This window comes from Phycodurus eques, chromosome 2 (assembly GCF_024500275.1).
Source record: "Phycodurus eques isolate BA_2022a chromosome 2, UOR_Pequ_1.1, whole genome shotgun sequence".
NCBI lineage: Eukaryota > Metazoa > Chordata > Actinopteri > Syngnathiformes > Syngnathidae > Phycodurus > Phycodurus eques.
The window spans coordinates 16384156-16398197 of NC_084526.1; the positions used below are offsets into that span (position 1 = coordinate 16384156).

A 14042-nucleotide genomic window follows, 5' to 3' on the forward strand; every position below is an offset into this window, starting at 1 on the left:
GAGCATACTGGGCCCAGTGGAACTCCTTCTCTGAGGCCCAGGGCCGTGGTCCACCACATGTAATTCCTGGGAGGCACTCTGAAGACACCGGGATAGCCCTTAGCCCTTAGGGGCTCACTTCGTGCCTTGCAAGCCACAAACTTATGTCCTTTCCAGCTCTCATTAAGGTCGATTCCAGGTTCAACCATAGGTACTCCACCCTATTTTGATGGACTATAAGGCAAGTCTTTGCCCTATTTAAGGATGAGGAGACAAGTACAGGCCGAATGGGAGGACAGCATATGCGTATGTGTTGCCTCTAAAGAAAAAATGGAAGTTTCCTGTGGTCTCTGTGTATAGGAATGTGGACGTAACCGTTGTGCCAATCCACCGTAGTGAACCAGTCCCCTGGCCTTATAAATGTTAAAAGGAATGACAGACGAAGCATACGAAAGGGAAAGCACTTCAAGTAGTCCTTGAACCTTTTTAGGTAGGCTGCCATCTCTTTTGGGAACCAGGATATAGGTTCAATAAAACCCCTGGTGTGCCTCGTTGCAGGGGACGGGTCTCATTGACTTCTTTTTTAGGAGGACCAAAACTTCTGCCAAAAGGGACTGTGAACTTGACATGCTGCCAGGGAGGGTAGATTTGATTCTGGTAAATGGTGCTGGTGTGGTTCTGAAATTTAGCCTGTACCCTGACTCCAGAGTATTTAGTACCCAAGGGCACAGAGTACACTGGCGCCAGTGGGCAAGGTGCTGGGCAGTGAAACGTAAGGTCGGTGAAACTTTCAGCGCCAGGGCCGACCAGCAGCTAGCTGAAGTCCGGCACCCCCAAGGTGATCGTTTCTACCACGTCAGTCGTTGGTGAGCATGGCCACTCCAGCCTGGAAACTGTTGGGCAGTAGATTGCGGTATTCTGGGACCGGCCGCGCCGGTGGGAAAAGACCTAGGATCCCAACGTGCGTGTGAGGCTGAGCCACCTCATAGCGTGAGACAGAAAACTCCCCCTGCGCCACTGGAGCTGCCAGCACAGCCATGCTGTCCTGGTCGGACAGATTGGACTGTGACAGCCAAACTTGGGGGTGCAAAAGGGCCATGAAAGCCATCGACTGACCAAGGGTCTGAGCATGTGGACTAGTTTCCCGGAGCGCCATGTCTACCACACGGAGCATCTCGGCAGTCTCATCTCTTGGGTTTGCTGCAGCCAAGTCCTGCAGTGGAACCGCAATATAAAGCACGGGTAGAGGTATTGTTAATTTACCAAATATCCCTTGAACTAGCTCACCCACAGAGAAAGACTGACCCATACAATAGCGTGTTGACAGAATCAGAATCAGAATCATCTTTATTTGCCAAGTATGTCCAAAACACACAAGGAATTTGTCTCCGGTAGTTGGAGCCGCTCTAGTACAACAAACAGTCAATTTACAGAACACTTTGGGGACATAAAGACATTGACAAAAAACAATTGTGCAAAAAGATGCAGAGTCCTCTAGCACTTAGAGCAGTTCGAACGACTAATATTGCAATAGTCCGGTGCAATGACCATTGTGCAAAGGGTGCTGAGACTTCAAGGAGTGTATGCGGTTTAAAGTGACGAGTAGTGCGATCATCTGGGACAATGTCGGTTGTGCAAATGTTACAGATACTCCTCAATCAGTGTGCAAATGGAGCAGATGCTACTCTGGCATGAGTGGCCAGTATATGCAAATAGTGCAGCATGGCGAGACAACTACAGTGAGTGCACAAGTAATACATAATTGGCCCCACAGAAATGTGACAACGAACTCAAGTCAAAAAATTGCCAGCTTGTTGTAATGGAATTATAGGTTAGGTGTTTAAGAAGTTGATCGCAAGAGGGAAGAAGGTGTTGGAATGTCTACTAGTTCTAGTTTGCGTTGATCGGTAGCGCCTACCTGAGGGAAGGAGCTGGAAGAGCTGGTGACCGGGGTGCAGACGGTCCGAGAAGATTTTGCACGCCCTTGTCTTAGTTCTGGCAGCGTGCAAGTCCTCAATGGTGGGTAGGGGGGTACCGACAATCCTTTCAGCAGTTTTGATTGTCCGTTGCAGTCGGAGTTTGTCCTTTTTTGTAGCAGCACCAAACCAGACTGTGATGGAAGAACACAGGACCGATTCGATGACCGCTGTGTAGAACTGTCTCAGCAGCTCCGGTGGCAGGCCGTGCTTTCTCAGAAGCCGCAGGAAGTACATCCTCTGCTGGGCCTTTTTGAGGACGGAGTTGATGTTGTTCGCCCACTTCAGGTCCTGAGAGATTGTAATTCCCAGGAACTTGAAGGTCTCGACGGTTGACACAAGGCAGCTGGACAACGTGAGGGGCAGCTGTGGCGAAGGATGCCTCCTGAAGTCCACGATCATCTCTACCGTCTTGAGCGTGTTCAGCTCCAGGTTGTGTCGCCCGCACCACAGCTCCAGCCGCTCCGCTTCCTGTCGATATGCAGACTCGTCACCGTCCTTGATGAGGCCGATGACAGTGGTGTCATCTGCAAACTTCAGGAGCTTGACAGTCGGGTTCGCTGAGGTGCAGTCGTTCGTGTAGAGAGAGAAGAGCAGCGGAGAGAGGACACAACCTTGGGGCGCCCCAGTGCTGATGCTGCGTGTGGATGAGGTGGCCTCCCCCAGCCTGACCTGCTGTGTCCTGCCCGTCAGAAAGCTGTAAATCCACTGGCAGATGGCAGGTGAGACGCTGAGCTGGAGAAGCTTGGTTGAAAGGAGTTCAGGGATGATGGTGTTGAACGCTGAGCTGAAGTCCATGAACAGGATCCTCGCGTAGGTCCCTGCACTGTCGAGGTGTTCTAGGATGAAGTGCAGTCCCATGTTGACTGCATCATCCGCAGACCTGTTCGCTTGGTAGGCAAACTGCAGGGGGTCCAGCAGGGGACCTGTGACACTCTTGAGGTGGTCCAGCACGAGACGTTCAAAGGACTTCATGACCACAGATGTCAAAGCGACAGGCCTGTAGTCATTCAGACTAGAGATTGCAGGTTTCTTGGGGACTGGAATGATGGTGGAGCGTTTGAAGCAGGATGGAACTTCGCACATTTCCAAAGATCTGTTAAAGATCTGAGTGAAGACTGGAGCGAGCTGGTCCGCGCAGACTTTGAGGCAGGATGGGGACACATGGTCCGGTCCTGTTGCTTTGTTAATCTTCTGTTGTTTGAAGATGCGTCTCACATCCTGTTCATGGATGGTTAACGCAGAAGTCAGAGGTGTGGTTGTGGTCGCGGGTGCGGCCGGGTGGGTGTGTGGAGTGAAACTGTCCTTTTCAAATCTGCAATAGAAGGTATTCAAGTCGTTGGCTAGTGTGCTATTGTTCTCAGCTTGGGGGGATCGTCGCTTGTAATTAGTCAGCGATTGGAATGCACGCCAGACTGATTTCGAGTCGTTCGCGCTAAACTGTTTTTCCAACTTTGCTGCATAGATCCTCTTTGCAATGTTAATTTCTTTAGTAAGCTGGTTTCTAGCTCGATTATACAGGGCCCTGTCCCCGCTCTGATATGCATCTTCCTTAGCTTGGCGAAGCTGCTTAAGTTTAGCAGTGAACCACGGCTTGTTGTTGTTGAATGTCCGAAATGATTTTGTTGGTACACAAACCTCTTCACAGAAACTGATATAGGATGTGACAGTGTCCGTATATTCATCCAGGCTGCCAGCTGAATTTTCAAAGACACTCCAGTCTGTGCAGTCTAAACAGCTTTGAAGTTCCATCTTTGCTTCATTGGTCCACTTTTTGACTGTTTTCACTGTAGGCTTCGCACATTTAAGTACTTGCTTGTACGTCGGTATTAAGTGAATTAAGCAGTGATCAGACGAGCCCAGGGCTGCACGAGGTATAGCACGGTATGCGTTTTTTACCGTAGTGTAGCAGTGGTCTAAAGTATTATTTTCCCTGGTAGGACAGTCGATGTGCTGCTTGTATTTAGGGAGTTCGTGGTTGAGTTTAGCTTTGTTAAAGTCCCCGAGAATAATGAGGGGTGAGTCAGGGTGTTTTTTTTCAATTTCGTTGACTTGTTCGGCGAGCGTTAGCAATGCGGCGCTCGTGTTAGCTTGCGGTGTGATATAGACTCCAGCCAGTATAAACGATGCAAACTCACGTGGCGCGTAAAATGGTTTACAGTTCAGAAACAGCGACTCCAAATGCGGGCTGCAGTGTGTGCTGAGCACCGTGACGTCCGTACACCATTTTTCGTTTATATGGAGGCATATCCCGCCGCCCTTCGTTTTTCCAGATGATTCCATGTCGCGGTCCGCTCGATGAATGTTGAAGCCGGGAAGCGTGACGGCGCCATCGGGTACGGCGTCGCAAAGCCAGGTCTCCGTGAAGCACATGGCCGCGGAACGTCCGAAGTCTTTACTGGTCTTTAACAGAAGATGAAGCTCGTCCATTTTGTTGGGTAGGGAGCGTACATTCGCGAGGTGGATCGACGGGAACGCCAATCTGTGTCCTCTCTTGCGGAGTTTCACCTGAATTCCGGCTCGTTTTCCTCTGTGGAGCCGCTTCCGCAGCCATGCGCCGAAAACCGCGGACGCCGCTCCGGTGAGTAACTCGGGGAAAAAACTGAGCGGATTTTCGAAAGTTGGTGACAGAAAGTCCGGAGTAGCCTCCTTGATGGTTAGAAGGTCTCCCCTTGTGTAAGTGAGTCGTGTAAGGTCTCCAAAGACGGACGAAAAACACAAAAACAAAGACAATACTAGAGAGCGCGTTACCGAGGCGGCCACACTGGTAGGCGCCATCTTGGGCGTTATGAAATAGAACTTTAAATTACTGGCGTCCCTGCTGCCAGTAATTTCCTTTTTTTTTTCCTTTTTTTTTTTCGTGTGTGCAGCTTCGAGATCCACAAGGCCACATACTCTACACAAGTGTCAGATTGTTATGCCAGTATATGGCTTTAAGAAAAAATGCTTTGACTCACATAAGCGTAGTATGCGTCACATGCCCTTAACCTTCATCCTATCTGCATATTTTGCATACAAATCATGCCAAGCAGGGACCGTTTGGACCTGATTGAGAAGTGGCTTATGTTTTCAACATTGGTCGGAGTGGCCCCAATAAGAGGGTTAGGGTTAGGCTTATTGGTCGGAGTGGCCCCGATAAGAAAATTTATCCTGTGTAATTATATCTCACACAAACCTGAAAGTAATACATATTTTAGAACAAGCTGATATCGATAAACTCCTAAAACATAGGCACTGTAATGGTTTTAATATTCGTATGGCACATTAGGAGACATTCGCTACACTCCAGCCACAGTTTTCCTCTGTAAACAAATACGGTGGAGCTCAGCCTCGGGCTAGTGAATGCCATGTCTAGCGAAATGCTGGAGGCATTATGTCAAATTCGTTAACTCATTTAAACAGCGTCTCCTCAGTTCTCAGATGGAGCCAAAGCAATAACAAATCTCATCGTTTGTGTTTTTATAGCCTAATAATTGAGACTGTACAAGGTGGTTTTTTTTCACTTGTTCTTCATTTCCTAAAAAGAAGACCAACAATCCATGTTACACTTTCCTAAAAAGAACATATTTGAGCTATTCAGCATTATGTTTTGATTTTATTGCATACATTGTTTTGTGGCAAGACGGTTGGCAGTGTTGGGAAAGTTCATTTTCAACGCGAACTAGTTCAAAGTTCAGTGCACCGTTTCAAATATGAACTACTTCAGTTCATAGTTCATAAATGATTTTTTCTAAACTAACTTCACCATTCCACAAACAAAGTAGTTCATAGTTATAGTTCTTTTTCTTCTCAATATGTTGCTGACGGGCTAGTTCCCTTCAAATAATGAAATTTCATTTTCCCATTGTTGCCACCCATTCAGTCCAAACTAGTAGCCAGCTGCAGCTTTGACCCTACAATCTCAAAAAAATGAGGAAAAAAACAGTGCTGCTTAAATGGTCTTTTTTAAAAAGAGGAATTAAAAAAAAAAAAAAAGGACTTTTGTCCTTAATGTGCAAACAAAAACACTCAACCCTGTATGACAGGAACGATGGTGAAAGGACATTGATAACATTGCATTCCTAGCAGCTCTGACTGACTATATTAACAAAATATTTGATCTATTCTTGTATTACAAAAGTGGTTTAGTTGGGTTTTCCTCGAGTACGTCGGGCTTCCACTCACAATCCAAAACCAATCACATTCAAAAACATCACATTCCATGAAGTCTTGTCATGTACGCTATATACTACAGTATGATTTATGACTGCGGACATTTGAAAACATCATAATCAACAACTGCTATGAAAAGTTGACAAATTATATATTTACGGGACAGAACTGAACAGATGAAATAGTTGATGTCATCATTCCTTCCTCACAGCAAAGATCAACTATGTGGTCTCATTGGCAAGCCCTTAAAAGGCTCTGAGTGGATTTTAATCAGGTGTGGAGCAGTTAGCTGTGCTCTTCTGTGGGATTAAGAGGCTTTCGAATGGCCGGTGCCATTAAAATCTACACCGGTCCTGCAGCGCCTTGCGAGTATATTTATCATTAGGATTAACAAACCCTGCCCGTGAAACACTCGCGGCCCAGCAGTGCCGTTACCTCTGCCCTGGCTCGCCATTATTGTATTTGGCTGAGTGGTTGATGATAGGAGTGATTCAGCCAAGTCCCAGTCGGGGCAGCAGGGGAGCATCCCCCCTGAGAACGCTTCTCAGAACATCTGCATGCAACTGCTCCTCTGTGGCCAGTGTAAAGAAAAGCTTTGGCTTTGCAAGGCAGTATAGTGCATAGTGTAATTCACCTTTCATTGAGAAGACATTCCACAAATGCAGGTTGGCCAGTCACAGTGATTCATAGGATAGAGTTTTAACTACTTCATGGTATTGAATTCATTTCAATAGTGAGGTTAAATAAATGTGTATAGTGTAGTCTTGTTTTTTGGAATCAATCACTGTAATGGCTCCTTGGAGAGATCAGGCACCTCAGGTAAATGATTTATTTCCACTTATATTCGTGAGTTTTGTGACCTGTTTCTTGGGTTGATTGCGTCGCTCACCTTTGGAAAATATTTTTGGAAGTTTACATAACACAGGTGTTTGCGTTGATGAAGCATTTTATAAGGCTTGGACACTTGAAAAAGGGTTTTGGATGATGACGTTAGACAGGCGTTCGATGTTGTCACATCTAGTATTAAAGGCTTTTTGTACGGTTATGGGGCTTGGCTGATCGCTACTTTTTTGTGCACGGCTTGGGGACTCTGTTATGCAATACTGGACTTTGGTCATAATGCCATATCACGCCGTATCCTACGATTTTAATCAATGACCACATAATAAATTTTAGATTTTTTTAGCAATTGAACATAAGTTCGGGGTGCTACAGATGTGTTCATGTGAGAGAGCGCAATGGTGTATAATTATTTGGCTTAAGCAAGTGATAAAGAGTCACACGGGAGGTCCTGTGTTTACTATTTTAATCAGTGACACGCTAATAAAGTAGCGTTTTTTTTCTTACCATATTAAATTAGCAATTGAATGTAATTTTGGGGTGCTATAGCTGCTGTTTTCAAGTCAGAGTGAAAAGCAACGGTAGGCCTATGTGATTGTTTATTTTCATGAGACTTGGTGATGATGTGTGTAACTTGCTGTCATATTTGTATGAATTTAATCATGGCACCCTAATAAATTAGCACTTTTTCAGCATATTAAACGATTGAACATGATTTTGGCGTGCTAGCTGTTGTTCATGTGACAGTGCAACGATAAATAACAGCAATATAAGGTATAATACCAACTTGAACAAATCAGGTGTTTGGAAACACAAGCAAGCTGTCTTTTTTTTTTTTCCTGAAAAGTTGTCATTTTCGAGGTGACGAGATCCTGCCAGACAGCTACAATGAAGAAAATATGAATTAATGCCACTTTTTAGTACAGTACATTCCTTTGTCAACACTGGCTATGTAGTGTCTCCAGTGGTTTTTTTATTTGTTTTTTTCCTGGGTGGCACGGTGGGCGACTGGTTAGAGCGTCTGCCTCACAGTTCTGAGGACCAGGGGTTCAATCCCCGGCCCCACCTGTGATGGAGTTTGCATGTTCTCCCGTGCCTGCGTGGGTTTTCTCCGGGCACTCCGGTTTCCTCCCACATCCCAAAAACATACATTAATTGGAGACTCTAAATTGCCTGTAGGTGTGAATGTGAGTGCAAATGGTTGTTTGTTTCTGTGTGCCCTGCGATTGGCTGGCAACCAGTTCAGGGATGTACCCCGCCTCCTGCCCGATGACAGCTGGGATAGGCTCCAGCACGCCCGCGACCCTAGTGAGGAGAAGCGGCTCAGAAAATGGATGGATGGATGGATTCCACCCAACAGTGACAATATATTAAATATGACTAAATACTGCCACTTTAGAGTATAGTACATTCCTTTTTCCACACCGGCTATGCAGTGACTTTGGTCTCCACTTCGGCCACTGACGTCCCCAGCCAAGACATGGGGGGGGGGGGTGACGCATGTCGATTTTGGCGATGGAAAAGGGGTGTTGCTAGGGCAAATAGTTATTTGCCAATTGCTCCACAATAGATTGGTATTATTGGAAATGACTGCCAGTTTAATTTTCTTGCGCAAAACAAACAGACAAAAAACATTAAATCACCATGTTAGTGATATATGGAACATTAAGACCCATATCTCCTTTAAGTACCGAATAAAGCTATGCACTCGGAGTCAGCAGTCAGAGTGAGCTGAATCTGTCTAAATCAAAAGGCACACCTTTGTCTACTCCAAAGTTACCTATGTATTTGCAGCTGTAGTTATGCCGTTGTTAGCTTGTTAACCTATGGGTATTTACAATCATTGAAGACTTTTTAGTTTTTGCGAACCTGAATGTATGTGTACTCTATTTAGTCTCCTGTGATCACAAACATAGTTAAATGTTAGGTGATGCCCTGCCTACGTCCACAATGCGCTACACTATCAAAATTGAAGAATTTCCAAAACAAAGATGAATTTTAGTTGAATAAAACTTTGCGGTGGTATACTGTTGTTAGCTCAAAATGCTAACGTTATTTTACTAACACGAGGCAAGGGCAAGCGCGGCACGGTGTACGACTGGTTAGCACGTATGCCTCACAGTTCTGAGGACCCGGATTCAAATCCGGCCTTGCCTGTGTGGAGTTTGCATGTTCTACCCGTGCCTGCGTGGGTTTTCTCCGTGTACTCCGGTTTCCTCCCACAACCCAAAAACATGCATGGTCGGTTAATTGAAAACTCTAAATTGCCCGTAGGTGTGAATGTGAGTACGAATGGTTGTTTGTTTATATTTGTCCTGCGATTGGCTGGCAACCGGTTCAGGGTGTACCCCGCCTCTCGCCTAGAATCAGTTGGGATAGGCTCCAGCACACCTGCAACCCTAGTGAGGATAAGCGGTTCAGAAAATGGATGGATGGATGTTTCATTAAGCTTGTTGCCAATGTTGAGTTGTTTGCACTACAAGTTTGATTGGCGTGCAATTGGAGATTTAGGCAAATGTCAGACGTTTTTGCGTTTTTTTTGCTCCATTTAAATTGAAATGTAGATGCTTATAATTTCATTTATGCATTCCGGCTGAAGACACGAGTCAAAGAATGTACATTTAATCCTGTGGCTGCTCCGCAAAAAAACAAAGAATGCCCCTGCCTCACCATTGAGAAAGCCACCTCAAGACGTTCTCAAAGAGTCACCCCCGTCTCAATGTACAGAAATGCGACATGCTTCGCAATCCAGTGTGATTCCAAGGTTTTAATTACTATCCATTTCCTGCTTTCCTCCTTGCAGATCTTCCACATGACCTACGACCTGGCCAGCGCCATGGTAAGGATCGTCAACCTTATCGGCATGATGCTGCTCCTTTGTCACTGGGATGGCTGCCTGCAGTTCTTGGTGCCAATGCTGCAGGACTTCCCTGCTGATTGCTGGGTGTCCAAAAATAAAATGGTGGTAAGTGTCTTTCCTTTTCCCCCATTTCCTGCCTGATCCAATCAGATGATGCTCTGACTTATCTTGTCCATCCACCTCTGTAATTAGTCTACTAAAGCCCTTTCGCATCCTGGGAGACATTGTCTCTCATATCTGTCATCTTAAAGCCTAAATTAAATATATTTGTCAGCTAAATATGGCCGCATGTAATTAATTTAGTGTCTGTGCATTGCTATATATATATATATATTTATATATATATATATATATAGCCATCCATTTTCTTTTACCGCTTATCCTCACTAGGGTCGGCGGGAGGTGGGGTACATCCTGATGAACCGGTCGCCACCCAGTCATAGGGCACATAGAAACAAAGAACCATTCGCACTCACATTCACGCCTACGGGCAATTTAGAGTTGTCAATCAACCTACCACGCATATTTTTGGGATGTGGGAGGAAACCGGAGTCCCCAGAGAAAACCCACCCACGCACTGGGAGAACATGCAAATCCACACAGGCGGGGCCGGGATATGAACCCCGATCCCCAGAACTGTCAGGCAGATGTGCTAACCAGTTACCCACCGTGCCGGCATATATATATATATATATATATATATATACATATACATTTTTATATATTTTTTTTTTAATATTTTATATATATATATATTATAGTAAAAAAGTATGGTGCATTTAAAGTACTCTGACAAGTACAGTTTATGGAAAATGTCACTTGAGTAAATGGAACGGAGTAAATGGAATGCGTTACTACGCACCTCTGCATATATATAGTGTTATTATTATTATCATTCTCCATCCATCTATTTTCTATACCAAACAGTCTGTTCAGATTAAGTCTGACTCAAGTCAAGTCTTGTGCCTCGAGTCCCCCAACCTTGCTGTTTGACTCGATGAAACCTTTCCTCTTTATTCTTACACAATTTCTGGGAATATTGCATTCCCTATTTATGACTCTTTATCATTAGTATTATTATGAGAATGTGTGTCCTTTACAAACGCGAGAGGCATTTGATGGCGGTGGAGACGACGCTCATCTCGGTAATACGCCTCAACATGTTCCCTCTTAAACTGCATGTTCATTTTACTGCATTGTCACAACAGACCTCACAATAGGATCCAAAATGCTTTCCCTCCATATAGAGGCGCCGAGCACAGTCACAGCCCATGTGTGACCAAATCAGCCGTGCAGCCGGTGGCCTCACGTTACCTTAGCATATGACAGGTTCACCGCTGTAATCTATAGCCTGCTTTCGCGAGGCCTCGAGATTGATCGGCGAGCCACCCCCCCTCCCCTTTGGTGGTACATCCCAATAAATCAAACGTACATTTAACCTCTACGGAATGCTGCTGAGGGGTGTGCTTTCCTAACTGATGGCTTATCAATTTACGTGCGGAGGTCGACGTCAATAGGGCACCGCCGGTGCGATTGTGTGCCTTGTGTTAGTCATCACCGGGAAATCTAAAACCCCTGGTGGGTCAGGACCCAAAAGTGGGTCGTGGAGATATTTTGGGTGGATGAGCAGTCAGGTGGTAAAATATTACAGCGGTACTTGGTTTACGATGCTGCCAACATGCAATATTTCTAGGTTACGGATGCTATAAGAATATGTTTTCACATGGTACAAGAAGGCACCCTCTGTTAGCATCATATTTCCTTTTTTTTTGTTATTTTGATTGTTTTTATATTTTTTGGCCCATATAGAAATGTTTTTTCACACAAATATTTACTGTAATTATGACTTAAGTACTGCGCTAGCAAAGGCTCGTGAAAGACAAAGGCTTACAAATGACTTACAAAGGCTTACAAATGACTTACAAATTCGAGCTACGTCTACCTTTGATTCAGAAAATAACATTATTAAGACAGGCTTGCGTCCGAAACGTTATTACTTGAGTTGTAAATGTAACTTCCAGCTGCATTTAAACAGCCTCTCACATGTAATAAAAATAATAATGCTGTTTTTATAGCATAATAATACAGCCTGTTAAAACTGTTACGGTTGCTTTGGTCCTCATCCTTCATTTCCTAAAAAGAAGACAAACTATTGATGTTGCACTCCTAAAAAGAAGAGATCAGTGTCAATATCTTCATTTTTTTACAGGCAGTTGTCATGTTCATCTTCAGTATCTTAATAAGGTATCTTGAAAGGCACTTTGAACATGTAAACCTGTAGTTATGTTTAAAAATGCCATACATATCGGTTCAAAGGCAATATTGTTCTTAATTTCTGTAAAAAATGGGTCAAGACTTGGCGATAAAAGGAACATGCGGGTCGCAGGGTCACAACTGTTGAAAACCAATGCTCTAGTCTATCGGAGTACCATCAGTTTTCTATTTTTGCAGCAAGATCGTCTTGTATAATTCGCTATCCTCTGATTTAATGAAACATAAACTATCCCCCCTATACCACGAACATACTTAACAGTCTAATCAGTTGTTAGTCAGTATTAGTCATTATTAAGCGAGTCACATACATTATGTGAAACTTACAGTTACATAAGTATGTACAGAATTTCAATTTATGATTGGATACATTTTCCATCAGGTTCACAATCACAATTTAGAGACTTGAATGAACTTAACATGCATGTTTTTGTAAAGTGGGTGGAAGGTGGCGTGGGCCACCTGGAGAAGACTCATACAAGCAAAGGGAAAATATACTGTACAAAGTCCACAGGAGGCGTGATTAAAATCCAGAACCTCAGAACTCTGAGGCAGGCGTCCAAAGTAGTACATAGCCATGCTGGCGCAAGAACATATTCACAGTTTTTTAGAGATGTGGTGCATAAAAAGTTGATAACTACTTGATTATAGCCAAAAATTTATTGATTTGGCCTCTGTCAAATAGTTAGGCCTTGGCTGAGGTCGGCCCTCTGTGACTGCCCTTGTTAGCATTTGACGCTGACAAAAGTGGCTGAAGGGAATGGCACTCTGCAAACATTATGGCGAGAGCCCACTCTGAGCGCAATATACGGCTCACAGTCAGCTGTGCGTGCCAGAACAGATGTCACATGAGTAGTTACATCGCTCAAGGTATGATGTATTTGGTTCATCATGCCTCGGTGCCTCGCTGACATGGCAAGCGCTCGCTTGCTCCATATGCCTCCTGCCTTACATCACGAGAAACGACAGATGTTCTAAACGCTGTCCCTTGAGATGTTCACAGTTTAGCTAATTTTATCCTGTGATATACATACCTGTCTGTGCGGGAGATTTTTGGTGGGTTTGCGCTCAGGGACTCATCTGGTGAAAGCGATGGTAATAACACCGCCAACCCTTTGCCAGGATATACACTGCAGGTCCAAGTGCTCAATTCTGTTTAATGCCTATTCTGTATCCGTTTCCCAATGCAGTGGTACCTTGACTTTATGAGTTGAATTTGTTCAGTCATCAAGCTTGCATGTCAATTTTTAATCATAAATAAAAAAAGTTCCCATGAAATTATTTAAAATGGCAATAATCCATTCCACCCCCCCCCCCCCCCAAAAAAAAACAACAACGTACCACAGTGTTTCATGTTTGTAATACAGAAATATAGGACTGTGTTGTATACAAACATAATATAAGAGAAAGTAAAGTAATAAACTGGTTTTAGAACATGTAATTACGGTACACCAGGACAAGCCAAAAGTCACAACAACATTTGTAGTATTGTCTGTGTCATTAAGGGGCTAGGCCAAGTGAGTGACATCAGCAACATGCCTGGCACTGAGTCTACAGTGGAACCTCGTTTTACAAACGACCCAGTTTAAGAACAATTAGGTTTATGAACAATTTTTGGAAAGAAAATTTACCTGGGGTTCCATAATTTTGGTTTTATGAAGTCTTGAAAGGCCGCGGAAGGCTCAGAATATTATGTTTTTCTCATGCCACATAAACATCATTGGCTGCGAGCTTGCAGGTATCTTTGTTTTTTGCCTAAAATGGCCAAGACATCCCACAATGCAATGTAAAAGCTGCGCTGCATTGTGGGAGGTGCTGACTATTTAGGCCTAGCAGTAATTGCAATGAATGTAAACATTACTTTACCGGTACCCGAAAAGGCTAAGACACTCCACAGTGATTTGCTAGTGAACCCACTGTTATTTTGTCATCAGAAATAGTTTTTTTTTTTTACCTATTCCCAG

The 14042-nt window shown here is 44.2% G+C and overlaps 1 protein-coding gene across 1 annotated transcript in view; it reads left to right on the plus strand.

Moving 5' to 3' along the window:
• The window catches only part of LOC133415609 (potassium/sodium hyperpolarization-activated cyclic nucleotide-gated channel 4-like), a 154788-nt gene that overhangs the window by 68332 nt on the left and 72414 nt on the right, over positions 1-14042 (plus strand). The window contains 1 exon segment of the mRNA XM_061701766.1: positions 9751-9912. Coding sequence (XP_061557750.1) covers positions 9751-9912 — 162 coding nt within the window.